Source organism: Eleginops maclovinus, chromosome 8 (genome assembly GCF_036324505.1).
Source record: "Eleginops maclovinus isolate JMC-PN-2008 ecotype Puerto Natales chromosome 8, JC_Emac_rtc_rv5, whole genome shotgun sequence".
In the NCBI taxonomy this organism is placed as follows: domain Eukaryota; kingdom Metazoa; phylum Chordata; class Actinopteri; order Perciformes; family Eleginopidae; genus Eleginops; species Eleginops maclovinus.
This window is the reverse complement of record NC_086356.1, coordinates 15,188,247-15,214,621: the sequence shown is the minus strand read 5'-3', so window position 1 is coordinate 15,214,621 and position 26,375 is coordinate 15,188,247. Positions and strand designations below refer to the sequence as shown.

The 26,375-nt window shown below is 40.0% G+C and overlaps 1 protein-coding gene across 2 annotated transcripts in view; it reads left to right on the top strand.

The window, feature by feature from the left end:
- ttc28 (tetratricopeptide repeat domain 28) overlaps nt 1-26,375 on the top strand; it is a 104,347-nt gene that overhangs the window by 70,961 nt on the left and 7,011 nt on the right. For both annotated transcript variants that reach the window (XM_063889384.1, XM_063889385.1), the window contains 20 exons: nt 2,516-2,704; nt 2,833-2,929; nt 10,734-10,930; nt 11,013-11,166; nt 11,242-11,413; nt 11,929-12,097; nt 12,191-12,351; nt 12,816-13,304; nt 14,304-14,496; nt 14,619-14,699; nt 14,801-15,053; nt 16,705-16,814; nt 18,159-18,288; nt 18,516-18,743; nt 21,360-21,534; nt 23,541-23,681; nt 24,252-24,396; nt 24,482-24,661; nt 25,172-25,728; nt 25,802-26,049. In XM_063889384.1, the coding sequence (XP_063745454.1) occupies nt 2,516-2,704; nt 2,833-2,929; nt 10,734-10,930; nt 11,013-11,166; nt 11,242-11,413; nt 11,929-12,097; nt 12,191-12,351; nt 12,816-13,304; nt 14,304-14,496; nt 14,619-14,699; nt 14,801-15,053; nt 16,705-16,814; nt 18,159-18,288; nt 18,516-18,743; nt 21,360-21,534; nt 23,541-23,681; nt 24,252-24,396; nt 24,482-24,661; nt 25,172-25,728; nt 25,802-26,049 (4,069 nt within the window). The remainder of the gene's footprint in view (nt 1-2,515; nt 2,705-2,832; nt 2,930-10,733; nt 10,931-11,012; nt 11,167-11,241; nt 11,414-11,928; nt 12,098-12,190; nt 12,352-12,815; nt 13,305-14,303; nt 14,497-14,618; nt 14,700-14,800; nt 15,054-16,704; nt 16,815-18,158; nt 18,289-18,515; nt 18,744-21,359; nt 21,535-23,540; nt 23,682-24,251; nt 24,397-24,481; nt 24,662-25,171; nt 25,729-25,801; nt 26,050-26,375) is intronic.

Genomic DNA, 26,375 nt, shown 5'->3' with positions numbered 1-26,375 from the left:
TGGGTTTATATCAAAGCCTGGTAAATCTTCTGACTCTGTGCCATAGAGCTCCATAGTTGTCCAAAACTATTAGAAGCACATCAATGAGCAGCACTGTTGCATTGGGGGACATGTGGGCAGTGGCGGTGCGTCAATAGTGGGCGCTTGGGCGCCGCCCACCCTGACTTTTTGAGTTAAAAAACGTTATATATACAACATAATTGAAATAAGAAATGTACCGTGTTTATGGGTTAAATGTGTATGGGAGACCACTGTCAAGAACCGCTAAAATGTGTCCGGACATAATGTATTGCCATTCGCCTTTTCTGAGAATAGGCAGGTCGGCTACCGTCCGTGGGCGCCGATAACATGGGAGTTTATAGGAGAGCTTATACTTTTCTCAGTCATTTTAGCAAGGATAGCTTTTCATTGGGGGATGAAACTTAGATCTGTGGGCGCAAATCTTTGCGCCCACAGCCAATGGCATTGTTTCTTAGTTCAATGTGACATTCTTAGATACGCGATTGGACTATTTCGGCGAATCAGCATCGTTATCATTCCCTAACCACAAGCGTAAAGAGCAGCACCGTAGCTAGCTGAAACTTAGATTGAGTGAATATGGCGACATCGATGGCTGAGAACTCCGTGCAAGCTCTACTTAAAACACCGTTTCATCGACTATCAGATGTCGAAAAGAAGAAATTGAAAGACTTGGGACCCGAGCGTCCGGATTTAAACATTCAACAGACGACCACTGATCGCGGGAGAACCTACACTCGGACTTTCTCCTCAAACTTGTATGCTAAGCGGAATTGGTTAGCTGGTTGTACAGTGAGCAATGCCTTTTTTTGTTTCCCTTGTCTGTTATTTCAAAGTCCTGGGACTGAAACACTTTGGACTACAACCGGGATGAAGGATCTAAAGCACTTCACACAAAAATGTAAGAAGCACGAATGTGGCCGCAGCCACCTAACCAACTGTCTTAAGCTAAACCTCTAAAAAAGTGCTATTTAAACCGTGCCGCCCAACTGCGCCCCCCCCAAAAAAATGTTCACCAGCCGCCACTGCATGTGGGGTGACGCGTTCCTTCATTAATGAACCAAAGTTTATTTTGACTCCCCTACTTCACAGTCCTGCTGCCCCAAATACTCACTAAAGCGCCAAATGTGGAATAATCCGCAGCTGAAAATAGTCCCCAACAAATAAAAAAACGTTCCAGCAGTTTAAGGAAGTTTTAGGAACTCTGTATTTGTAAGACATTTTTAAAGACTAATGACAATCTGAGTGCCATATAGATGAACGGGAAGTCGGAAAATATTAAGAGACAGGCAAACGCATATTGGTTTTGGTCTCTTGATGTGTTTTTATCATAGTAACAAAAATATAGAATTTTAATTTAACTAAGTAGTTCTCTTAACCTGTAAGAAGGCATTTCATTATTCACACATTCAAAGAGTATTATGATATTTTCATACAACATTGTCACAACAATGCTGACATAACTTCTCAGTTCAGTAATGCCTGTTGTCCAAATTTATGTGATCATTTGGCTTCCTTGTTTAAAAGTAGCCATATATTCAGGTTTGGTTTAGTTTCACAAACAGTCTAAAAATGGATATCACACATAGGGTCCTTATTGAATATAAAGCAACCGGCAGTATACAATAAGTGAATTTGGGGTTATTATGGAGAGAAGCATAATTTGTTTTTCGAGACTATGATAAATTCAAACAGGAGGGCTGCAGTGACTGTGTTTAAGTCAGGAGTTTCTTTCTAACGTTGATGGGTCTACTTCTAGATCCATCTATCATTTGCTGAAAATAGTATCTTATAACAAAGTTACTGCATATTTCCAAAGAAACGTAATGTGTTAAACGCTGTATGAAATTGAAACATGAGCAAATATAACAAAAGGCTCTAATCTGTGCACATTTTACTTTTTATGTTACGTTTCTTGGATGAAATGCAAAATTGTTTTCGAGCCAGCCACTGCAGCCAACATCACGACAGTGTTTGCAGCTCTATTTCCTAACATACAAACTGACCATCTGTTGACAGTCACACTTGTACCAGAATAAAGTCAAATCTTTTGACAACTGAGAGTTTAGAGAGAGTGAACATTAAAGTTAAAGTTTCTTTAGCTGGGAGTGATGCAACTTGTTAAATAAACAGTCCATCTGTTAGAGATGGGAGGGCTCCATCTCCACATTTATAGAAAATCTGTTTCCATTTTTGTAAATGCACAATCCCTTTGAGGAAGAACTGAATTCCATTGTCTGAGATTCATTTCAAGGTACATTTCTTCATAAAGACTGCCTTTAATGTCCTAAAGCAAGTAACAATGTTTTTAATAAATCTTTCGGCCCCTTTTTCCATATTTTTGAAAGTGATGTGTGCCCTCTGATTATGAATTATCTTTCAAAGGAATAATAGCATCAATACAATCTGATCTTTGACAACCTTGGACTCCCAGATAATGGGAAATAGCTCCATCTTATTATTCGGATCTGTATTGATATGGTAATTTCTCATGCAGACTTTGGAAAAACGCCGTGAGGAGGCTCGGGCGTACAGCAACCTGGGCAGTGCCTACCACTCTCAGCGTGACTTCGACAAGGCCATTTCATACCACACACGAGTGCTGGAGCTGGCACAAGAGCTTAGCGACAGAGCCATCGAGATGAGGGCATTTGCTGGTCTGGGGCATGCTGCCAGGTGCATGCAGGTTGGTATAAAACTGTTTAAATACAGGGCTAACTGAATAATTAAACAACACAGGGGTACTCTGATATATGTCTGTGTTACAGTATATGCTGTTGTGACAATAATTGTGGTTGTTCCTGTGATCTTTAGGACTTAGAGAGAGCTCGTCAGCACCACCAGCACCAGCTGGAAATCGCTCAGGAGCTGCAGGACAGAGCCGCTCAGGGCCGAGCGTCGTCTAACCTGGGTAAGAACGCCAAAGGAACGCCTAACCAATAGCCAGGTTATTGTACAACCCCCAAATTGAATCGGGAATTTAAGCTACCTCTTAGGGGTTCATATGTGTGTAAATCTGGCTGATGGTAGCCAGTGCCTCCCCATCCACTGACCTCCCCGGATGTGATTGCTGCTAACACACCACCCAGATGAGAACATGCCCGTACTACTACATCACAAAAGTCTACGAGCTTCCTTATATTTTCTCTGTACATGGTAGTTTACATCCTCATTTTGTTTGCAAACCATTCCTCTTATGAGGAACAGTTTCAGCTCAAATAGAGGAGGTTAAATGAAAGTCAATGTGACACAGCTAATACGTTATACTAAGCTGTTTTCCAACATGTTGCAGACATAATTGTGAGAGCTTGACAGGTGATAGATTGATCACATTGTAAGTTTCCTTCCCAGTCATAAATCAGAGTCGCATGTCTCTATGACTGGAATAAAAAAGAGCTTTTGGACATTAGAAATATTCCTCTCATGTGTCATTTAATCGAGGTTAACTTATATCTCATAAAAACACAATATTTAATACCTGACTATAAAGAGGAAGTGGTTCAAGCTATAAAGGGACATTTTAAGCTGGTACTACATCTTCTTGTTCTTAGCCAGCAACTCAAATATTGAAAAGAATTAAGAGAAAACTAATAATGATGGGGCTTACTCTCATCTAGCTGCACGGTCACCCTAGAGAATACAGAGCTGACAACAAGTGGGAGGAGGGTTGGTGTGTTATGTTTTCTTTCATGTATTGTGTAGGAGTAAAAACAAGTTTGCATCCGCTGTATAAAAGAATGAAGGATTTGAGAGTTTACAATAACACACTGGCTCTAATTTGCTGGTTCATATTCAGTTCATACACTATCTGAGCTGACAATACACTGTGTGGTTAGGTACATTTGATACAAATACAGTATTTTTGACTCAACCACACAAACTATAGTCACTGTAAAGACATGTTTACTCATGGAAGTAACTTATTTTGTAGCACAATTTCTGACATTTCAAACTGGATGTCTGGAAGACTTATAAATTAACTATATTATTGTGAACTGTTATGATATATTGCTGGGACTAGCTGAAAAAATGTGAAGCAATCAAAAGTTATTCCATACCATATATTCTAGGTTTCCTTCACACTCAGGCTGGTATGATTATGAAACTGATACAAAATTGAATTGTCTGTTTTTTTAAAGTTATAAATCTAGCTTGGTGAACTCCGCAGACAGAAACTAAAGGAAAGAAACTTAATTAGATTATAAAGTTAATAGTTTTTGACAGTGCTACTCGCAATTTGTATTATAATGGAAAGCAGAATAACCAATTTCCTCACACCAGTTATTTGTTATTTATTAGAAATATTGTATGTAATATATAATATATATAATATAATATTATATGTCTATTGTTTTAAATGTCAACAGATATGTGCTTCTTCGTTGTGTCCTCCTGTTTCCATGAAACCATATGCCCTTTGGAAACTTAAAAGTAAATCCAGGGTGACTTTTATGTATTCTGCATGAATTTCATTTTCAAAAAGTGGATGATGATGATGCAATTTTAGATAAGCGGTGAAACACTCTCTAGTTTTCAGATGCAGAAGTCTTATTATTGCAGGTGATGGAAAAAGCTCCTGCGTCACATGAACTGTTAACCATTGAGCTGCCTGTCACTGTGTCGCCACGCAGACTCAATAGACTGACTGGACCTGATCAACTCAACTCAAGTATTGATCAGTAGCAACCAGCACTCAGACAAACGGCCCTCTATCTCTTACATTAAAGCACTAAGTACATTTACCCAAGGACTTCATTTATCTACAATTTTGGGTACTTTCCCATGTAATGCTACTTTGCAATTCTACTGAACCATATTCAAAAAGCAAATATTTAACTTTTTTACTCTTATACATCAATTTGACATCTTTAGTTACATTTCAGATTCAGATAGTTAAAGCAGTAATTAATCGATACATTATAACTTCATTTAATTTGAATTATTGAAGATCAATCTACCCAGCAGTACACAAAGTCATAAAATCAGCTGCAACACAAACATTTTAAAGACATTATGGCATTTATAACTTTAACCACTTATGTTATATACTGTATATTGTTCTGAAATGAGCCCTTCTGTAAATTGAGTACTTCTGTGCCTTTGTGAAAAATGTTGATGCGACACTTAAATCCAGAAGGGAAATATACGGTTTTGTCATACAATTGAGTGAATTACCCAAGTACACATATGAGATACCTGTACTTTACTTAGGTACTTACATTTTATGCTAATGTGTACTTCTACCCCATTACATTTCAGAGGCTGATATATATTATATACTTAACTACATTTTTCAGAGAGCTGAGGTCACTTTGTGGATTTACATTTTATGTAAAAAGCACACGATGAACTTGTAAAACATGAGAGCATTGTGTGAAGTTACCTACCTTCTTATCATATACTATGTGCATAAAATTTATTGAACTGCAATAATATATCCAATAGTTAAAATCAACAGTAAAATAATAATAACAAATGAATTAATCGATAATAATAATCTTATAATAGCATAAATTGTATGGTGAAACAGTTACAGTGGTCATCTTTCGGGTTTATGGGTACTTTTACTTTTTAATTAAGTAATATTTTCAACAGGCGACTTTTAAGTATTTTCTTGGTATGTTATAAGTACTTTTCCTCAGTGAAGGATCTGCATACTTCTTCAGTATCTGGTCGTAGACCATGTGTGACTCTCCTGCTCTCCACCACCTCATCTGCCTTCTGAGGCCGTATCACATGACCGCAGTAGTGCTTCTCTGGCCAATCAACGCTCATGTTTTATTAAACAGGTTCTGGTTTCTGCGACCACAGTGATATCTGAGCCAGTGAACCTGACTCCTCCGCTGACTGGACACTGTGTGTGTTAGTGTGTGCTGCATTACACCAGTAATATGAGATCTGAATACATCCAGTTTTCATTATCGGGCACAAATTTCCCTGTTTTGGGCCGTTTTGACTTCCTGCTCAGTATCCCATTATAACAAGACTCTTGTGTTCAGTCACCAGAAAGTCTTTTTATTCGCCGTCTGAAATCAGCAAAAGTCAGAACCACACAGTTGCTGTGATGTGTGACTAATAGGCGATTGCTGAAGTCGCTGACACTCCTGACAGACGAGATGCAGTCTGTGGTTCGGATCAATGAGTCGCATCATCATTTATGGATGATACTTCTCTCTCACTCTGAATGCTGACTGGGCAACTCTTCTGCCTCCTTCTTCTGTTTTCTTTCCTCTTTTCCTCCTTTCTTGTTTCCTACTCTCCTGTATTGTGTTCTACTCTCATATTTCCTTCCCTCTGCTTACTCTTTTATCTTCTCTAGTCTTTTATTCCATGCTCTCTTTCTCTTTCTCACTCTCCTTTTCTTTTTTACTCACCCGAGTTTCCTCCTCTTTTGGTCTTGCTTGTTTTCTCCGCTCTTCTCCTCTCCTCTACATTTTTTGGGTGCAAAATCCTGTCCTTTCGTCTAGTATCTCCTCTTTTCTTCTCTGATTGTCTCTCTTGTTTGCCTCGTAATCTTCTTCTATCCTTACTGGTTTCGTCTCTTCTCCTCCTTTTTTCTCATGTTTTATCCTCTCCTCTCCCCCTTATTTCCTTTTCTTCTCTCCTCGCCTCACTTCTTCTCTTTTATATTACATTACATTTCATTTGGCTTAAGCTTTTATCCAAAGCAACCTACAATAAGTGCAAAAAACAGAGAATTAAACTCCGAACAAGTAAAGTGCAGATATATTCACTTCAGCCAATTCATACCCTTGTGTTGCTGGTGAATGCCTAAGCTAAGTCACTAAATATATATTTTTTGGGCAATAATTGAATTGAATTACAATTCAAACAGATGGGTTTTCAGTTTGCAATGGAAGATTTGCAAAGTGTCATTCCATCATTTAGGAGCCAGGGTAGCAAATTGGCGTGTTTTTGAGGGGTACCTGGGTCCGACTCGCAGAGATGGAGTAGCAAGCTGATTGGCTGACGCCAAGCCAAGTGCACGTGATGGATTGTATTTGTTTAACCAGGGCTTGGATGTAGCTGATCCCTTCACAGCTCGGTGGGCCAGTACCAGTGTTTTGAAGCGGATTCTGGCAGCCACTGGCAGCCAGTGAAGGGTGCAGAGGAGAGGTCCTTTTTATGGATTCATCTCGTCTCTCATCTTGCTTATTCCTCTCTTTTCCTACATTCTCCTCTCATGGCTACTGAACCTGTCTCCTCCTTTGTTGTCACTAGTAGCATCCACTTTCAGGTTACAAAATTGACATTCAACCCAACTGTTTGTAAATATATTATCTTTAAATTTAAGAAAGAGAGCCCACACCCAATTTAGTTAATTGATGACAGCCTTTTCCTGGAGATCACCCTCCTCCTCTAATTTCTCTCTGCTGTCTCAGCTGAATACCCCGTCATCAGATCTCACCTCATTTTCCACACTTATAATCCTCTCCAAATTATACACCCCTCCTCATCGGTGAATCCCACCGTCCTGCAGAGTATATCTACAGATAGCTACCTCCACGCCTCGGAGAAGCTGCTGTGTTCTCATGTGTTAGTGGAGTTTAAGAGGAGGTGTATCTGTAACCAGCTGTTCCCGCCAACTCTGCAGGCTGCTCTGTAATCCTCTTAGCGCGAGAGACCCCGATGAACGAGGTCTCCTTGTCCTTATCAGCTGCCTCCTCTTCCTCCTCTTCGTCGTCACGTTACCCTGCTTCCTACATATTCCATTCAGGGCTTATGTGAGAGCAAAATCATTGTGTGTTAGTGTGGTATCATTGCATTTCTCAAAACTGACAGTTTTACCAATTAAGCTTCCTATTGACGCACACCAGCAAGATGAGTGTGTATGCACAACACCATTCACACCCCATGTCTCTCACATAACTAGTATTTATAAAGCCGTATGTTATAGTGTGATTTGGTGAAATAAATTAAAGCGCTGAATCTACTATGCATCATTATTCTCAAAGTTTCAAAGACAATTGAGTGACTATTTTTTGTGTAGTTGTGCATACATCAATAATATGCCAATTAAAGACTCAATTATTTATTTTAATTAATTGCGTTGGTGCAGCAGTTTTATTATTCTTTTGTTCAGTCGGCTTATGTTCAAGCAATATTCAACATTTGTTTTATTTCCCTATGTTAATTTTTCTTTCTAATGTGTGCCTTTATTCTGACCCACAAAATTCTTCAATTGATTGACATAAACTAAATAATCACTGATTACCTTTCTGAAGCTTAATGCATGATGGTTGACAGATGTCTATGTGATCAAATATTTAATTACAGTAAGTAAATATGGATGCTAGACATTCAGTCTTCATGGTAATGAAGGAACATGTCACCTGGTGCAACAGTGTGGCTCATTTATGCATTTAATGTTTTTGGGAAAACATTGACAATATAGCTCTATGGCACAGACGAAGAAGATTAGGCTTTGATAAACCCCAAATAATTGTTACTAAATACATGCATTGTTGGCTTTGGAGCTTTCAAGTGATTTAATGTCAGTAATAACATTATACAACATTACCAGTAGTAGCCACACTAGTACAACAAAGCTTGGAATGTGCAGTGGTTTTTGGATTTACAGATCTGACCACAGTCTCTGTCCTTTCTCGCTCTCTGCACACAATCTGACATGAAAAACCACATGTAACCTTTTCCATCTGGTGTCTGGACACCCCCTGTATTCCTGATTCCCCTCTCCTCCGTCCCCTTCTGTCCTGTTCACTGTGGAAATATCATGTATTTAATATAAAGTGCAGTTATTTGGTCTCAGGTTTTAGGATTTCTTATATTCCAAATGTAAACCAGGGTTTATGTTAAAACACCATTTTAAGTAAGTTTTAATTGTTAATATTGTGCTCAGACTGGGTGTATCTTGCTCTAAGTTTATTACAGTTTAGAGTCTAAACTGTAATAAAAACAATGCTTTTTCCCTAGTTTAATGTCTTAAATGTAGATAAAATGTAATGTTGATATTTTGCAGGGGATATTATGTTAGGGTATATGCAGTTTTAGCCTCTTTTTGCATGAAATCATGAATGTAGCCATTCAGTCCATGACACGGGGGGCAGAAAGGAAAGGTGAAAGGAGAGGACAGACAGTCGTACCTCTGCAGGGGAGCCAGCCAACTGCCAACTGTTGCCAAAATATGAACCAAACCCAAAGAAAACACAGTTACAAAATGTGCCACCGTAAACCGTATGGCCATTTAATGTGAGTGAACTCCCAGCACTCCAGACACACTTTTGACTAAAGGCCACTGCCAGACAAAGAGACCGAGATCGGACCTTACACAATGTGAAATTGTTGATTTCGAGATTACTCTGATTTATTTTGTTGTGAGTTATTATTGTAAACTATGTTGGTCTAGCAATAGTAACTAAGGGGTAGCAGACCCTATTGAACGATGGCCCCAATATATAAAAAAAAGCCTAATTAAAGCAGTATTTGCAGTTTTCTTCAGGACTTTTAACCAGTAAGGTTTAAAAGAAGAAATCCAACTGAAAAGGTGAATACGAATCATTACATTAAATTAACACTAATTTAAAAGGAGGATGTGTAATGTAATCCTGTTAATCTAGTTATGTTTTGCTCAGTTGTACACTTTAATTAGAGCTAGATTATCCAGTTAGGGTGTTTGCATGACAGTTTTGCCTCTATCTGGATATAATCAAGTCATTAGCATTCGTGTAAACACAATAACTGTAAGAGGGAAGGTGAACATCACAGTTAACCCCAGAAACGCCCAGGTTTAAGATGTATTCATTTGAATAGAGTCTCTCTTTAACAGAGAGTCTTGTGTCGTTGTGCAGCAACAATGGCTGCATTTCCCAGTATTGAGGTTGTCTTTTAAAACTAACTTTCTTAACTTTCCTGCGGCGCTGTGAACTGGTTTGATAGTAGGAAAGGGACATCATTACACAAAGAAAGTTGGGAAATATCCTCCTTTGCTGTTCCCTGCAGAGAAAGACATCTCCTGTGGGTTTCTACATATTGAAGATCCACAGCAGCTGATATTTTAAGATTTGTTGAATTTTCCCACTCTAGCATTTAAATTATTAGTATATGTTTTATGTGTACAGTACATGTTCTCTTCATTTGTTTGGGTAATCATATTTCAGTGCATCATGTTGGGAGAAGTTTTGATGTTCTCTGCATCTACATGCAGTGCAGCCTCTCTGCTTGATGTTTACTGCAAATCAACTTAATGTTGGATGAGCTCATCAGCAGTGCTGCAGAATTTAGAGTTGGATGCATCAAACTTAAGTCACAAAAACAAGGGCTTGAGTATTGGACTGGCCTGGCTTGCTAAACTAACCTGTCTTACATTACTTCAGATTTGACCTGGACTTGCAAATGTCTTTAGACTCGACATATGGTTGTCCAAGACTCAAACTGCTCTCCTGCTGGTCTTCAGACTTGATTGTTTATTTCTTTAAGTACTCGGATGTTGTAAATAAACCAAGTCTTCATTTGGACTTGTTTCAAGTGGCTGGAGACTTGACTTGACCCAAAATTACTTAAGATAGTGGATTTTTCTCATAAGAATAAAAAATGGCCCTGCTGTTGGATTGAGACTTGACTTGGACTAGACAAATTTAACTTGTATCAGAAGACTTTAAAACAAAACTGCTAATCGCTTACATTAAGTCTATGTACGTTCACTCAACCATCTGAAAATGAACTTATATTAAAATATGTTAATGTTGCTTTCCCAGGCATCATCCACCAGATGAAGGGGGAGTATGACACTGCACTGAAGCTTCACAAAGCCCACCTGTCCTTCGCCCAGGAGCTGAGTGATTACGCTGCCCAGGGCAGGGCGTACGGTAACATGGGTAATGCCTATCACGCACTGGGTATCTACGACCAAGCTGTCCGGTACCACCGACAGGAACTGCAGATCTCACTGGAGGTGAGTCCCAGGGACTCTTCACTGGCAACATATAGACGCACATGTGGAAAAAACCAATCAGTGACATGTCTTTGTTTTTCAGGTGAACGATCGCCCGTCCCAGGCCTCCACACACGGTAACCTGGCAGTGGCCTATCAGGCGCTGGGGGCTCACGACCGTGCTCTGCAGCACTACCTTCACCACCTGACCATCGCACGAGAGCTGCAGGACACTCAGAGCGAAGCACGAGCACTAGGCAAGCTAGACAGTGGAAGATGCATTCAGACAAAACATTGATTGAAGTTCTAATGTTTTAATGTTTTATTTCCAGCAAACCTGGGCAACTTCCATAGCTGCAGAGGGGAATACGCTCAGGCTTTGCCATACTACCAGCAGTACCTTGCTCTGGCTCCAGGCCTGCAGGACCTGGAGGGAGAAGGCAAAGTTTGCCACAACCTCGGCTACGCTCACTACTGCCTCGGACAGTACAGAGACTCTGTCAGGTCAGAGACTTAATTCATCTCACACAACAAAGCTTTATAAGAAGGGAAGACATTTTTTTGTAATATAAATGATGTCTTTCCTTCTTATAAAACTATTTTTAACTTCATTGACTTTTTAAAATTGAAGTGGAGATGAAAATAAATCAAATTAAATGGAGCAAGTTTTGGGACTAAGCAGCTAAAACATTTCTGTTTAATTGAATGGTGCAGTCTTGGGGTTTGGTTATTTCCCTCAGCCTTAACATTGTATTATCATAAGACATTTTCAAGCTGTGGAATAAGATGACTGCTTAAACCTTAGGGTTACTTAAGTGGGAGAAAAAATGTATAACTATACAGTATGTCTGGGGGTTATTGACTTGAAGCATACATTAACTTACCTCTACATAGAAAATGTATGTCCACATAAATTCAAATTCTTGTGTGTCACATTTTCTGTGAATGAAGTATCTACTTAATACTTTTCCATCTTGTGTTTTTATGTCAATTTTTTTTATATCTTTATAATTTTTTAGGTATTATGAGCAGGACCTGGCCTTGGCTAAGGACCTCCAAGACAAATTAGCCCAGGCCAAAGCCTACTGTAACCTCGGCCTGGCCTACAAAGCCCTGGGGGAGTACAAGAAGGCAGAGGAGTGTCAGAGATACCTGCTCTCCCTTGCACAAGCCTTGGATAACACTCAGGTCACCTACTACTACTGCTGTGTTCACTAACTGTTCAAACATAACCTGTGCACAGGAAGTGGTTGTTAATCATATGGTTGTATTTGTCTGCAGGCGGTTTTCAGGGCATATGGGAACCTGGGGGATGTGTGTGTGTGTCGGGGGGATCTTCTAGGAGCTGTGAGGTTTCACCAGCAGCAGCTCAGTCTGGCTCAGAAGGTCAAAGATCAGAAGATGGAGGCTGACGCCTACTCTGCACTTGGATCAGTTCACAGGTAATAAAGTTGACAGATATCAGAATCAAAATCGTTTTTTATTACCAAGTAGGTTTACACATCCGAGGAATTTGCTTTTAGTATAGTATAGAATAGAATTTGCTAATAGTATAGAATAGAATTTGCTATTAGTATAGTATTGTATATGTATTGTATTAATCGTGCATAAATGTTGTGCATAAAAAAGACAGAAAGAAGGATACCTAGCAGTACTACTATAATTACTATTAAAAAAGCTATTAAAAACTATGTTCAGACTATTGTTAGAAATTCAAAAATAAAGAAAAATATTTACACTAAATATAAATTGAGTATGTGAGAAACTGAGTAAAGTAAAATATAGTAAAATATGAAAAATACTATATTCAAAGTAAAGAGCTGTGCAGATTTAAAAGAGGCAGTGTGGAGCAGAAATGTAATCCGTGGCTCGGTCTTCTCTTGCTCTCTTTCCTTCTCTTCTTTAGGCTGCTGCGACAGCTCGATACAGCACTGTCCTTCCATAGCCAGGAACTGACCGTGCGAAAGGATCTAGGTGATCAGCAGGGGGAGTGCCGCGCCCTTGGCCACCTGGCCGCGGTGCACATGGCCCTGGGGGACTATGCTACAACCTTCCAGTGTTATGAGGCCCAGCTCGGCCTGGCGCAGGGACTCAGGGATGCCCGTCTGGAGGCACAGGTTCATGGGAACATGGGCATCACCAAAATGAACATGGGGGTGTTTGAGGAAGCCATTGGATATTTTGAGCAGCAGCTGGCCATGCTGCAGCAACTGAGTGGCACTGAGAGCATGCTGGACAGAGGCAGGGCTTTTGGGAACCTGGCAGACTGCTATGACGCTTTGGGAGACTATGAGGAGGCAATACAGTACTATGAGAAATACCTGACAGTGGCTCAGAGTCTCAACCATGTCCAGGACCAGGAGAAAGCCTACAGAGGACTGGGCAATGCACACAGGTAGACAAAACAAAAGAAATACACATACTCGCATATTTCATATCACACTCTATATCAGTATGTAAATATGAAGTTACAGCCAGCAGCGATTTAACTAACTATTTAAACAAAACAAGACATAGGCTTTGAACACTGCAATACCAAAAAGTGTCAAATAAATGTTTTTATATGGAGTAGTCCTTTCCGCCCTTTCTGTAGTTTCATATGTACGTTTATTTGTTGTTATCCAATTTATGAGGACTGTACCCACTTTGTGTGGTAGTGAAGTTAGCAGCTTTAAAAAAACAACACTGATAAAGGAAACTTTATTAAATACTCCCTTACCAGTCAGAGAACAGCAAATTAAACAGCTTAGACATGCCATGGAAGCAAATTTCTAACATTAAGTTTACATTTCTGTTAACATGTATGTTATGTTTACAATTATCAGTTTCGATGCCAGATAAACATTCCTACAAGAATCTCAAATTAGCATTTCTTGCCTCAAGCATAAACACTTTAAATGAGCGCCATGAAAGTAATGAAAATAATCATTATTCAATAACAGTAACAAGCAGCAGTGCTGATCGGAATGGTTTCCTCGCTTCTTTTCAGAGAGTACATTTCCACATTTCGCACATGAAACCATACAAGTAATGTTCACTGAAGAACAAGGCTTAATGACGGGTTTCCTTTATCCATCTGCTTTAGTCTGATCTGCTCTCTGGAGTGTGAATGAGATGGAAATGAGGAGAGGAGAGGAGTCACTGTTTTATCTCATTGAAAACGGCCTTTGTAGATGTTTCTTCTTCACTCTTTTTTGTGAGGATACAGTACTGAATTGTCAAATTATTCCCCTATTTCCCTTATTGTATGCTTTCCTTAATTGGACATATGGGTCTCTCTCTACTGTGAAAAACACATTGTTTGGGTTGAAGCACGTTTCATTCACAGGTTCGATAGAACAAATACAACTGAAAGAAAGGATGAATCAGGCCTGTTGTTTTTATCGCTCATTAGGTCCATGGGTAGTCTCCAGCAAGCACTGGTGTGCTTTGAGAAGCGACTGGTGGTAGCACATGAGCTGGGTGGGGAAGGAGGAGGCAAAGCTCAGGCTTACGGTGAGCTGGGCACCTTACACAGCCAGCTGGGCAACTACGAGCAGTCCCTCTCCTGCCTGGAACACCAGATGAACATCGCACGCACAGCGGGGGTAGGCATTTACCTGCAAAATGTTCTTATTCAAACTGATGATTTCCTTTATCTTCCCCTTCTGACATTTTAAAATGTATATTATGCACAGAAAAATATTGTAAATCCTTTCCTAACCAACAGGATAAATCCCTGGAAGCAGAGGCAAGTGATGCACTTGGAAGCGTTTATCAGCGGATGGCAGACAATGAGACAGCACTACAGGTTGGTGTAGATTCATAATACATCATGACTAATTATTTACTAGCCATCTTTTAAAAGAAAAAAAGTTTTGTTAAAAAGGCTTATTTGATCATCTGCCACAGTGGCACCAGAGGGCTTTGGATATAGCGGAGCAGACGGGCTGTGTGAGGAGCCAGGGTCGAGCTTACGGAAACCTGGGACTGACCTACGAAGCTTTAGGGAAGTACGAGCGGGCCGTGGTCTTCCAGGAGCAGCACCTGAGTGTGGCGGCACAAACCAACGATCTGATCGCCAAAACTCTCGCCTACGGGAGCCTGGGGAGGACACACCATGCACTGCAAAACTATGCACAGGCTGTGATGTACCTGCAGGAAGGTAAGAAATGAGTCGCCGAGATACTGACTGGCTTTATTCCAAGGTCAGCAGCTCTGCAAAGGACCTTTTAAAATTGTTTCCAGAACTTTAGTATCTATTAATGACATGACTGTGGCTAAAAAAATAAAACTATTATTTTGTATTCTTTCATAATCTCTTTGTTTTGGCTTTCTCTATTTATTGTTCTGTCTATAAGGTGTCAGAAAAAGAATGCCTTAGACTATTTTCTTTTCTTATCTGAGGATTGACAAATTGATTAACTGACTAATTGTTTCAGCTGAAATACACTGAATAAGTTATTTATACCACAAAGCCACACACAGCAACTTTAAAACATTGCCGAAGAATAGCTAAACAGTGACTCTATATTCTGAAATTATTTTTTTGGCATATGTCAAAAATACCTTTTAGTACATAAAAGATGTTCACCAGTGAATGATGGCTGCATGAAGGCAAATCATTGATGAATAGGACACTGATATCTGTGTGACAGAAATGTCCTGAATGCTCCATTAACCACAGGACGTTATGTAATAGACTGTTGGATTCAGAGGTTGGTACTCCCACCTGAATCAAGATGCAGCATATGTTTGATAGGATCTTTTGATTTTGGCATTTCCACTATGTTCAAAAGCAGTCTGTATTGCTGACACAAATCAACAAACTCTCCGCTTGATGAAAAGGGAGCGAAAAAGTTCCTCACAGTTTCACCATCCCCTGCAGTCACAAAGACTCTCTGCAGAGACTTTGATCTACATGTGTGTTTCCTATTTAAAGTCAGAGCTGTTTTATTAGCCTGAGAACCTTGTGAGTAGTATTTTGAAAACCATACTGAAGCATGAGACATATTCATCAGTCACAGGCCAATAGAACATCAGTGTTTTTGGAGCTTACCCTCAGTGTTGTGTCCTTTAGGCAGCTTGTAACTTCTTCTATAACTACACTAATAAATGCACTTTCATTTTTCTAGTTTTAAAACTGCTTCCTTGTTGAAAATCATTTTCCTGGAGTTTTTTACAAAGTAAGGCTGAGACAAAGTAAAAAAAATGGATGTTTTGGTTCATTCATGAATTCCTCCAGGCTTCATTGAGCTTGTAAGACACGGTCACGGCTTGTCACTAAACTCACAGATCCTGCAGATTTTAATTGATCATTAACTCAAAAAGCAGCTTGAAACTCAGAGTTGAGGTAAGGACAGAACTGGAGAAACATTTGTATGCGTGCCTCCAATTAACCTCACCAACCGATGGAAAGACACAGATACAGAACATCACAGGGCGAGACGCAGAGAGAGAGGCAGGCACAGACGCGTGAATCAAAACTTGATGTTTGAGGAGATTCTGCTCAATCTGTGAGCCTAATAAGAACTAATTACAACCCAACACAACTGTCTGCATATGCACAGCATGGGAGATGAAACATATCTGACACAAAGTAAAGAGGAGAGAACATATCTTTTGAATTTGAGAAGTGGAATAAAAAGAAAGGGGTAGAAGAGGACAAGAGGAACAATGAGAGAGAAAGAATGGCAGTGCCCTGGGCTCAGCACGAGTTTGATTCATGCAGCAACAGTTGTCATGACTGTCAAAGAGATGACGTTCAGATCGGCCTGTAGGAGCTAACGTCTGATCTCCTCTCCTCTCATCCTCAGGTCTGCGACTGGCAGAGCAGTTAGGGCGGAGAGAAGATGAAGCTAAGTTACGACATCGCCTCGGCCTGTCTCTGTGGGCCGGAGGAAACCTGGAGGAGGCACAGCACCAGGTGTGTGTGTGTGTGTGTGTGTGTGTGTGTGTGTGTGTGTGTGTGTGTGTGTGTGTGGGTGTGTGATTACAACATACTTTAAAACACATGTGAGAGAAAATTAAATGTACATTTACTTTTATTTAATGTATTATGTCAACAGATTTCACTTAACTGTATTTGGTTAGACATAATAAAATTATAACTTTAATTGAAGTCAACGTTTTTTCACTGTACACTGAAAACATGTTGAAACATAGAACTAAATAAATGTATTATATAAACAAATTACACATAAATGGAGTAGGTTAGTTGAAAGCAATAATATTAAGTTTTAATAAGAAAATAATAGGTTCAACCTAATAGTATTGCTTTCAACTAACCTAATATACTTATGTGGAACTGATGACATAAAAGATTTAATTAAAGTCAATGTTTAATTGTTTCAGTGTTTGCAGGGACACTTATGTAAGAACAACTGTATATGCTAAAATATATAATATTGTAAAATAATCATGCCGTGTCCTCAACCTACACACTTAAATTCAGTTTGGTATTTTAGTTAGATATTTCCATTTTATTCTGTTACATATGAGGAAGATATTTTTCTGTTTACGCCTCTGAATTCATCTCACAGCTAAATGTATTAGTTGGTGTGTTAATAAACATAATTAAATACATTTTTAGAGATGCAAATGCCAAATTTGTGTATAAAGTAATTAAAATTAGCACCATCTCATCTGACTGGAGCAATTAAATGCTGTGATTTGATTAATATTAATGGTCCAATAATGTAATACACAATAAAGTATAATATAAGTACTAAATCTCTGAAAACTAGCATAATGAAAAGGTTTTTTCTTATATCTAAAGTAAATAATGCTTCCCTTATGTACTGCTGTAAGATAGAGGAAGTAGTAATACAATTTTAATTACTTTATGATCATTTCTCTACCGTTCTACACAGCACATGGCTAATTATGATCCAGTTTCTACAGTACTTTTAAAGCTAACAACAGTACCAATCAGTTTTGGCCCCCTTTGTGTTTGGCTATTGTTTCCAATGTTTGATATTATGTGTAACCTTCCATGCCTAAACTCAGTTCCCAGTTTGTTGGAGTGAAGATAAGTAGATAATCCATATTCTTCAGATTAATGTGCGTTTGTAGTGCCCCCCAGTGGTTAGCAATGTAACAACACGCTCTACTAGGTTTGAAATAGTGCAAATAATAATTCAAGTCTGCTCCTTCTGCTTTTAAATATTGTGTTTCATACAGACAGCTTACATATATTTGTGTCTATTCAGCTCTGTATTTATATGCATGAGTATCAGTTTGATGTATGTTTGTTTGCTGTTTGTTTCAGTTGTACAGAGCATCCGTATTATTCGAGACAATTCGTCATGAGACGCAGCACAACACGGATTACAAGCTCTCTCTGTTTGATCTGCAAACCAGTTCGTACCAGGCTCTCCAGCGAGTCCTTGTGAGCCTAGGTGAAGTAACTTACCTCTACTCCTGTGCTAATATTTTGCTAGTGTGAATCACTGAATCACAATGTGTCTGTAAGGTGTTCTCACCTCTCCTTTCTCACTTTCACACTCCCTCTCTCTGTGTGCCTGTTAGCGATGCACAAATTATCACCTGATGTCTGACTGCTAATTTAGACCTTTTCTTCCCCCTCTCGATTTCCTACCTAATAATCTTCCGTGTTACATCTTAGGCCGGCACGATGAGGCCTTGGCCATTGCAGAACGAGGGCGAACACGAGCCTTCGCCGATCTCCTGGTTGAACGCCAGAAAGGGAGCCAGCAAACGGCGAGCACTGACCCTTACATCCCAGTTACTGTGGAGCACATCCTGGAGACGGTCAACGGTCAGAGGGCCATGGTGCTCTACTATTCTCTGGCTGGAGGCTTTCTGTACAGCTGGCTGATAGCTCCAGGGACAGGTACACACACACACACACACACACACACACACACACACACACACACACACACACACACACACACACACACACACACACACACACACACACACAGACTCAAAAACAATCACACATTTAAAACACCTTGTACAGGAGGTTGAAAAAACAAAGCTGTAAAAGCGTATATTTCATGACTTCTGGGTTTTCCTGTAGTGCCACCTTCAGGGCAAAACTTTCATTTGTTTGGTAAATTATCAAAGGTCAATTTCCAGAGACCCTCCAGTCTTACATGATAAGTGTAGTGAAGAAAGGTTAAATCTGGACATGATTACAGTTTTCTCCTTTAAATGAGATACATGAGTTCAATAAGAAAGGCTGCAGCCCTGTCAAATAAAGCAGGAAGATATTATATTTATTATTTGGTTTTCAAACAGTTATTGGAAGGTAGAAAATCCCCTGAGACTGTTCAGTAAAGGAACTCTGCACTGAATAATAAAAACAACATCCATTTATAATTGTGCCAGGCATAGTTTTTTATTCATGTTGAAAGTATCTAGAACATTGTTGGATCACAAATATTAGTTATACATCCAAGCTTTACTTCTTTGCTTCTTTAACTTGTCTTCTCTTTTTAGACTGAATCCAGTTTCACTAATCTGTTATCATTTTAGTCATTTAAAAGCCATCACGCTTGCATTAGAGTATCTTAAGTCTTGTTTCTGTAGTCCGTTACATCAGTCTTGGTCACTGATGCATCTGTAGGAGGTAGTGAGCCTTCATCCTCTTCAGCCACAGCACCAGCTGCGTTACCATTCACGAAAGTTCTAGTTTTAATACTGTAACTGCTGTGAATGGCTTTGCTTTTTTCTGACCAAAACATATAAGTATTTTCTGGATCCATGCATTAATAATGCTTTAGAGCTAAAAGCAGAAGTTGAACGAGCCTGAGTTGTGATCCCATTTAACCCCCCCCGCCATTCCCAACGGCAAAACCTGATTCTGAATGACTGTATTAATCTTTGTTAATTACACAAAGAAGATTGTGATATTGTTCCAGTTGCATATGCACAAAGCATTTTGTCATGCACTGCACAAAATATAACAGAAAGAGGGGGTTTGGAAAGTGCTGGAAACAGACCCCAAAAATACTCTAAAGCACTTTACCAATTTCACAGTAGGACTGTTCTGAATGATAACGTCTGTAAGAGTGGAATCTGGAATTGGGCCAGGTTCTGAGTGGTTGACTTCTATGACATTTGCTGAGCTCAGTGGATCAACCCTTTTGTTTTGGTCTCCAAATGATCTTTTCCTCTTGCGCCACCCTCAGGCCAAAATGTCAACCTTGTGTGCGCACATCTCATAATCTAACTGTCATGACATTCTAGGACATTTGAGCACTGAAGGGGGAAAACCTTTGGATTTTAATCACTTTCTGACCTTAATGGCCACATGGCCTTTTCCTCCAAGGCCTTCCTCAAGGGAACTTCATATTTGCAGCTGGATCACTTTTAGGTTTTGGTGTTGCACACTTGGACACAAAAGGGACTTCCAGGCGTGCGTGAGTTTAAAATAGTTCTTTACTTCTGTTCGTTCTGTGGAAATACAGAAACACAAGCACGTCACTGCAATGCAGCTGCATACTGTTTGCTAGGTCTAACGAGTGACAAACATTATCAACATTCACCCGCACTCTTAAACTTGAATAAAACATAAAATATCACATGTCCGCTTGCATTAACAACCAGCAAAACACACATTCAGTCTGACATTATTCTGCATAAATACGCAATATATAATCTAGTAAGCTACAAGAGGAAACACTACTGATTCCCATATTAGCGACCAGGTGAAGCACTGTTTCACACAACACTCTTTTTACTCATTTACTTAGACTCGGATATAAATCCCATATGTACAGTACCGGTAGTCTGTTACTCTTACACATTCGTTTTATATCTCTGCCACTACCTTAATGCATCTTTTTTACTACTTTTGCTCACCTGTGGAAATACAGAAACACAAGCACATCACTGCAATGCAGCTGCATACTGTCGGCTAGGTCTAATGAGTGACGCCTGTGCCCCTCCTACGTCTTCACCTAAAAGGACCCTTAAGCTGCCCTAAGTGCCTGTATCAGCCTTACTCATTGTAACCGTAACTTGACTTACTAAAATATTATAGTTGCTATTGCAGATTGACACATATATCAGAACATTACAAATGATCAAATACACAAAATACTACAGTGCCCATAGCAAAATAATACAGTTTCCATGTCAATTAACATTCCAGTGTCCATCAATATGGCCAACGTTCTTGAGGGCCCCACATTGGGCTTGCATCAAACATTGCAGCTTCTAAAATCCAGTTGCTACTGGAGTTGTAGACTTTTAACATTGTCAATAATTAAGATGTATCCTAAATCTGACCTGCATACTCAGTTTGGAGCAATGTTGTGTGCAGACTTTGTTTTACAGAGCTGCACGGCCTGCTTTAATAAAGTGGATCCTTGTCCCAGTTTTTCTAATTATTCAGAGCCTTGTGTCAACCATACAGTTCCATTTTCATTCACACACAAGCAGACAAATAAACACATATACACAGTGAAGTAATACATTCATGTTCTTCCTGCAACAGGTATTGTGAAGTTTAACGAGGTTTATCTCGGGGAGGCCGGAGTGGAGGATTTCCAGGATGGTGGTGGGAGCCCGCAAAGTGGAGGAGGAGGAGGAGGGGGTGGAGGTCCTCAGTCTCTGGAGCAGTACATCTGCAATGCTAGAGAGGCTCTAGGAGTGGACAGCCATTACAGCAGGTTTTTACTTTTTCTTTACGGATACAATTAACTTTATAAGATGATTTTAGTCATAAACATCATAACACATTTGTCCAAATATTCCACAAAAACAAAAAGAAAGACAGAGATTAAATTCAACAAGGGGTCTTTTCATATAGTACTGTTAAAAGTTCAAAATTAAAATATGTCCAATACTTTCCCCTACAATCTGAGCTACACTTTGTATTTTAAGTGCTAGTTAGCAGTGGTGGACTGTAGCTAAGTGCATTTACTCAAATTTGAAGTACTAATTTTTACTCCACTACATTTGTCTGAAACCTTAAGTAACTGCACAATCGTGCACTTTTACATTGAATCATTAGTTGATAGTTTGAAATGAGCAATGAGTTATAATAAAATTAGTAATACTAATCTAATGTTAGGATGTATAAAATATAAAATAGGACATTTTTCTGCTTTTAAAACTCTTAACTCTTAGTCTTCTTTGACTTTAACACAGTATTTTTACAGTTTCATCTTAGTACATCTACTTAAATAAAAGATCTAAAAATGTCCTCAACCACTGCTTATAAACAAATGTTTACACACTATACTAAAATGCTAAACATGGTAAAAATGATACTTGTACTGCCTCACAGAACAGCTAGCTTTGCTGTAGACTCGAGTCTTACTACAGTACGTTGTCACTCATTAAAACACAAAGGGAGGAAAGTGAGCAAAAGAAGACAGAGGAGCCGCATGCTGCATGTCATCTGTCTTCCTTTCCTCCTACTCTCTGCTGCCATATTTCCTTACACTCAATTATCCTGCCCGCAACTTCAGGCCTTGGTTGGCACCACTGGACGACTTTGTAAATCACTACCATATGTCGTGTCAGCAAATGTTCCCCAACACAAACTGCTCTTAACTTTCTGTGGAAACCACTGCAGTAGGGTCACCAGAGCCAGCAGCGAATGGTTTGTGTGTGTGTGTGTGTGTGTGTGTGTGTGTGTGTGTGTGTGTGTGTGTGTGTGTGTGTGTGTGTGTGTGTGTGTGTGTCTGTGTGTCTGTGTGTCTGTGTGTCTGTGTGTGTGTCTGTGTGTCTGTGTGTTAAATCTGTGGCGAGCCTGGAGCTTCCCTCCATTTATGTGTGATGATTACAAATCCTGCTCATCCACAGCGTAAAAAGTATTTGGACATATGCAGCATTAAAATGCTTTCCAACCCACCAGTGGAGTTTTACTACCCTCTAGCATGTAGAAACTGCTATTTTAACAGTAATTAAATCTCCCTAAGCTGGAAGTGTAGCCAGAGGACTCCATAAAAAGTAATGGTGTTTGCTAATGGGGAATTTGTTAGATCAGTCCAGGACATTAAGTCTGAGTCCTGTCATTGATCTGTAAAGAGACCGCCACTGCCAGCATGCTAAACATTATATGTTAAACTGCTTTCTGCATCCTGTTTCATCTTTAAAACGTTAATGTTTTCACAAAGTAAGATTATTTATCTTATCAACAGAGAAATTCTTCTTCTTCTTTTCTTATTAATGGTTCATAAGCATTCAAACACACCCTTGCATTTAGTTTTTTGGGCATTTATGTTTTTGGTCAAAATTGCGGTAGCTTAAGTTCAATACTCTTGGGGTTTTGTTACTACAGTCTTACCTGGGCTGGTATGAACACAAGCCTAACGTGACTAGTGTAGCACACTCACTGTAAATAAATACCCGGGTTTGTTTACTGACTTCATGTCTCTTTTCATTTTGTTCTACTGTTACACTTCATTTGAAATGTTTTAATTATACTGTAATTTGTCAGCTCAAGTCAGAAAAAATGTGTTTAACTATATAAAAAATATATCAAAAGTATTACAAGTTGCATGAGCCATGCACATTAATATAGGACAATAACCGCTAATAAAGTCTCAAACAAAATAACCTATGTTTGTTGCATGATGCAAATCCATATTTACTGCTAGTGTTAGATACAGGTTGTTGGGATGTGCAGTCATAATGTGGTCTGCTTGTTTTCCTGTTTACTTCACAGAGCTTGCTCCAGCAGTGAGACTGAAAGTGAAGCCGGAGATCTTTTAGAGCAACAGTTTGAGGAGCTGAACAACAAACTGACGTCAGCTACCGACCCCACAGGGTACCTCCGCATGGTGTCCAGAAATAACATCTTTAACAGGTTTGGCTTTGCTTTTGCTTATTGTCCTGAAGGCCCGGCACTATAGAAGGCAATGTTGTTCAGTCCAACATTTTGGTTTGGAGTGAAATGTCTCAGTAATTATTTGATGATTTCAGTGAAATTTTGTATAGACATTTATGTTCTCAAGGGGATAAATACTTCTGGCTTCAGATCCTGAGACTTTTCGTCTTAAGCCCACAGCAGATAGATTGCTGTGAGAGAACTATCTGATATCACGCCACATGCCATAATATTTTACACTCAAATGAATCTTCCTTCATCTTGGTGATCCCTTTAATGTTCCTAAAGGGGTAAAAAATATTGTCCAAATACCTCCAAATGAAATGACATTTGCATCATCCTCAGCTGCTCAATGTTAATTAGCTGAGGTCGATGTAAGGAAGGTGAAACATCATACAAGTTAAATATCAGCATGTTTACCTCAAAGCACCGCTGTGTCTCCGTACAGCCTCACATGGCTGCTAGCAGGGCGGTAGACATTAGTGTTGTTACTTAATTGAATCAAATCAGTGTTAATGTGTGTTTTTGTATCTGTGTTTGTGTTAACAGAAGCTGTCAGAGCATGACGAGTCTGTACAGTGCCACAGTATCTCCAGTGAAGGACAGCTTACACTCTCCTCCCTACCGGCCGAGTAACATCAGCAAACCTCCTCTACGAGGCCTTTATGACTTACTCATAGCTCCAATGGAAGGGGTATGTGTGTATAACATTCATATGCATGTTTGCTTTTTCCTTTTCGGAGCTTTTTTAAAAGTAATCTCTCTTCTTTTGTCTCCAGGGCCTGATGCACAGCAGTGGACCTGTGGGCCGACACAGACAGCTTGTGTTAGTGCTGGAGGGAGAACTGTACCTGATCCCATTTGCCTTGCTCAAAGGCAGCTCTTCTAATGAGTACCTTTATGAACGGTTCAGTCTCATATCTGTACCTTCTTTAGGCAGCCTGGGAGCTACAATCAAGGTAGGCAAATCTCTAAGAGACTTAATCTTACAGCGAATTTATCAACTTATTTAGACAGGGAAAAGCGGTATATGCATTGAATTTGTATATTACTTTAGTTGTTAAATGAATTCCCAATGCTGCTCAGAGAAATCACAATCCCTCACTGCTTCTAACATAATCACTAACCTTTTTGAAATTTGCAAATTAGCGCATGCAAAGGAAAATATCATGGTTTTGTTAAAAAGATGTTAACGCTGGTGTGTCCTATAGTGAAGTGGGGGTGTTAGACTGCAGATAGACACAGATTACACTGCATTTTGTTTTCCATAGATTTGTGCTATAAATACTTTGTTTTCTGGGAGATTGTACCCAATGGCAGACAGGTTACAAAAGTGATAGTGATGTAAATCTACATTTGCATTATAATATTGTACTTTTTTGTCTAAGTGAGTGATACCATGATTTGCTTAGTATTTTTTGGCTTCGAAATATGTGGAACATCTCAATCGATTTGTGTCCAACCCACAGCCTCACCCTCGTCGCGGTGGCCCCTCACTTTGCTCAGATGGAGGTTCAGTGGCTGCTGTGATTGGGGCTCCTCGCCTGCCCTCCTCTGTGATGGACCGCTGGTTGTGGGGCCCCTTACCTTCAGCCCAAGATGAAGCTCTTTGGCTGGGGGAGCAGATGGGATGTCATCCCCTTACTGGAGCCAATGCGACAAAGGAGCGTGTGCTTGCCGCTCTCAGTCAGGCAGAGTGTGTTCACTTTGCGACTCATATCTCTTGGAAGCTCGCTGCTTTGGTTCTCTCTCCGAGCCAGGAGCATGCTGGGGGTGAGGGGGCGGTCAGGCGACCCAGGGAGAAGTCCCCATGTGCGGGGTCGACCTCCGGTGAGACTTCGGGTCAGGAGGGAAAGATCAAGGGTTTGTTTCCAGAGAGACTCAGGGGAGCAGATGAAACGAGCGAGGACGGGGAGAGCTTGTGTGAGGTGGAGAGTGTGTGCGACAGTCCATCCCTTCATGACTTCCTCCTCACGGCTGCTGATATACTGGATCTGTGCTTGACCGTCAAGCTGGTGGTTCTGAGGTAAAACTGTTAACACAAGTTTTTATAAAGCATCCTAAGGTTCCCCTTGACGTGTGACTCTCCGTCCCCTCAGGTTGTACCCGGAGTCCAGCAGCAAGGTGACTGCCGACGGGGTGGTGGGTCTGACCCGGGCCTTTTTGGCTGCCGGCGTCCAGTGTGTTTGTGTCTCTCTGTGGCCTGTACCGATAGCTGCCTCAAAAGTCTTCACACACACCTTCTACACAGCCCTTCTAAACGGGACCAAAGCCAGCGCAGCTCTGACGGAGGCAATGAAGACTCTGCAGAGCAGCAAGCACTTCTCACACCCCTCCAACTGGGCCGGTGAGCAAACACAAACACACATTAATCTCATTTCTCAGAAAGCGGAAACCTGATTTACCAGCTATGATTGATGCTTATAGCAGCAACTCCCACCCACTAGTTTATTTGTGGGAATAAATGCATGTCGGATATGTCGGGATTTATACAGAATGAAGACAAATGATTATGATGGTTTCTGTTCTGTTTTCATATCACATAAGTTATTTGTTGCCCACAGTCTGTAGCGACCGAGTTTAGACAGTCAACTCAAGCTGCTTTGCTACATTCTGCACCACCTATCCAACATATTTGGCAGTGTATTTAAGCCATCAGAAATGCCCAGCTGT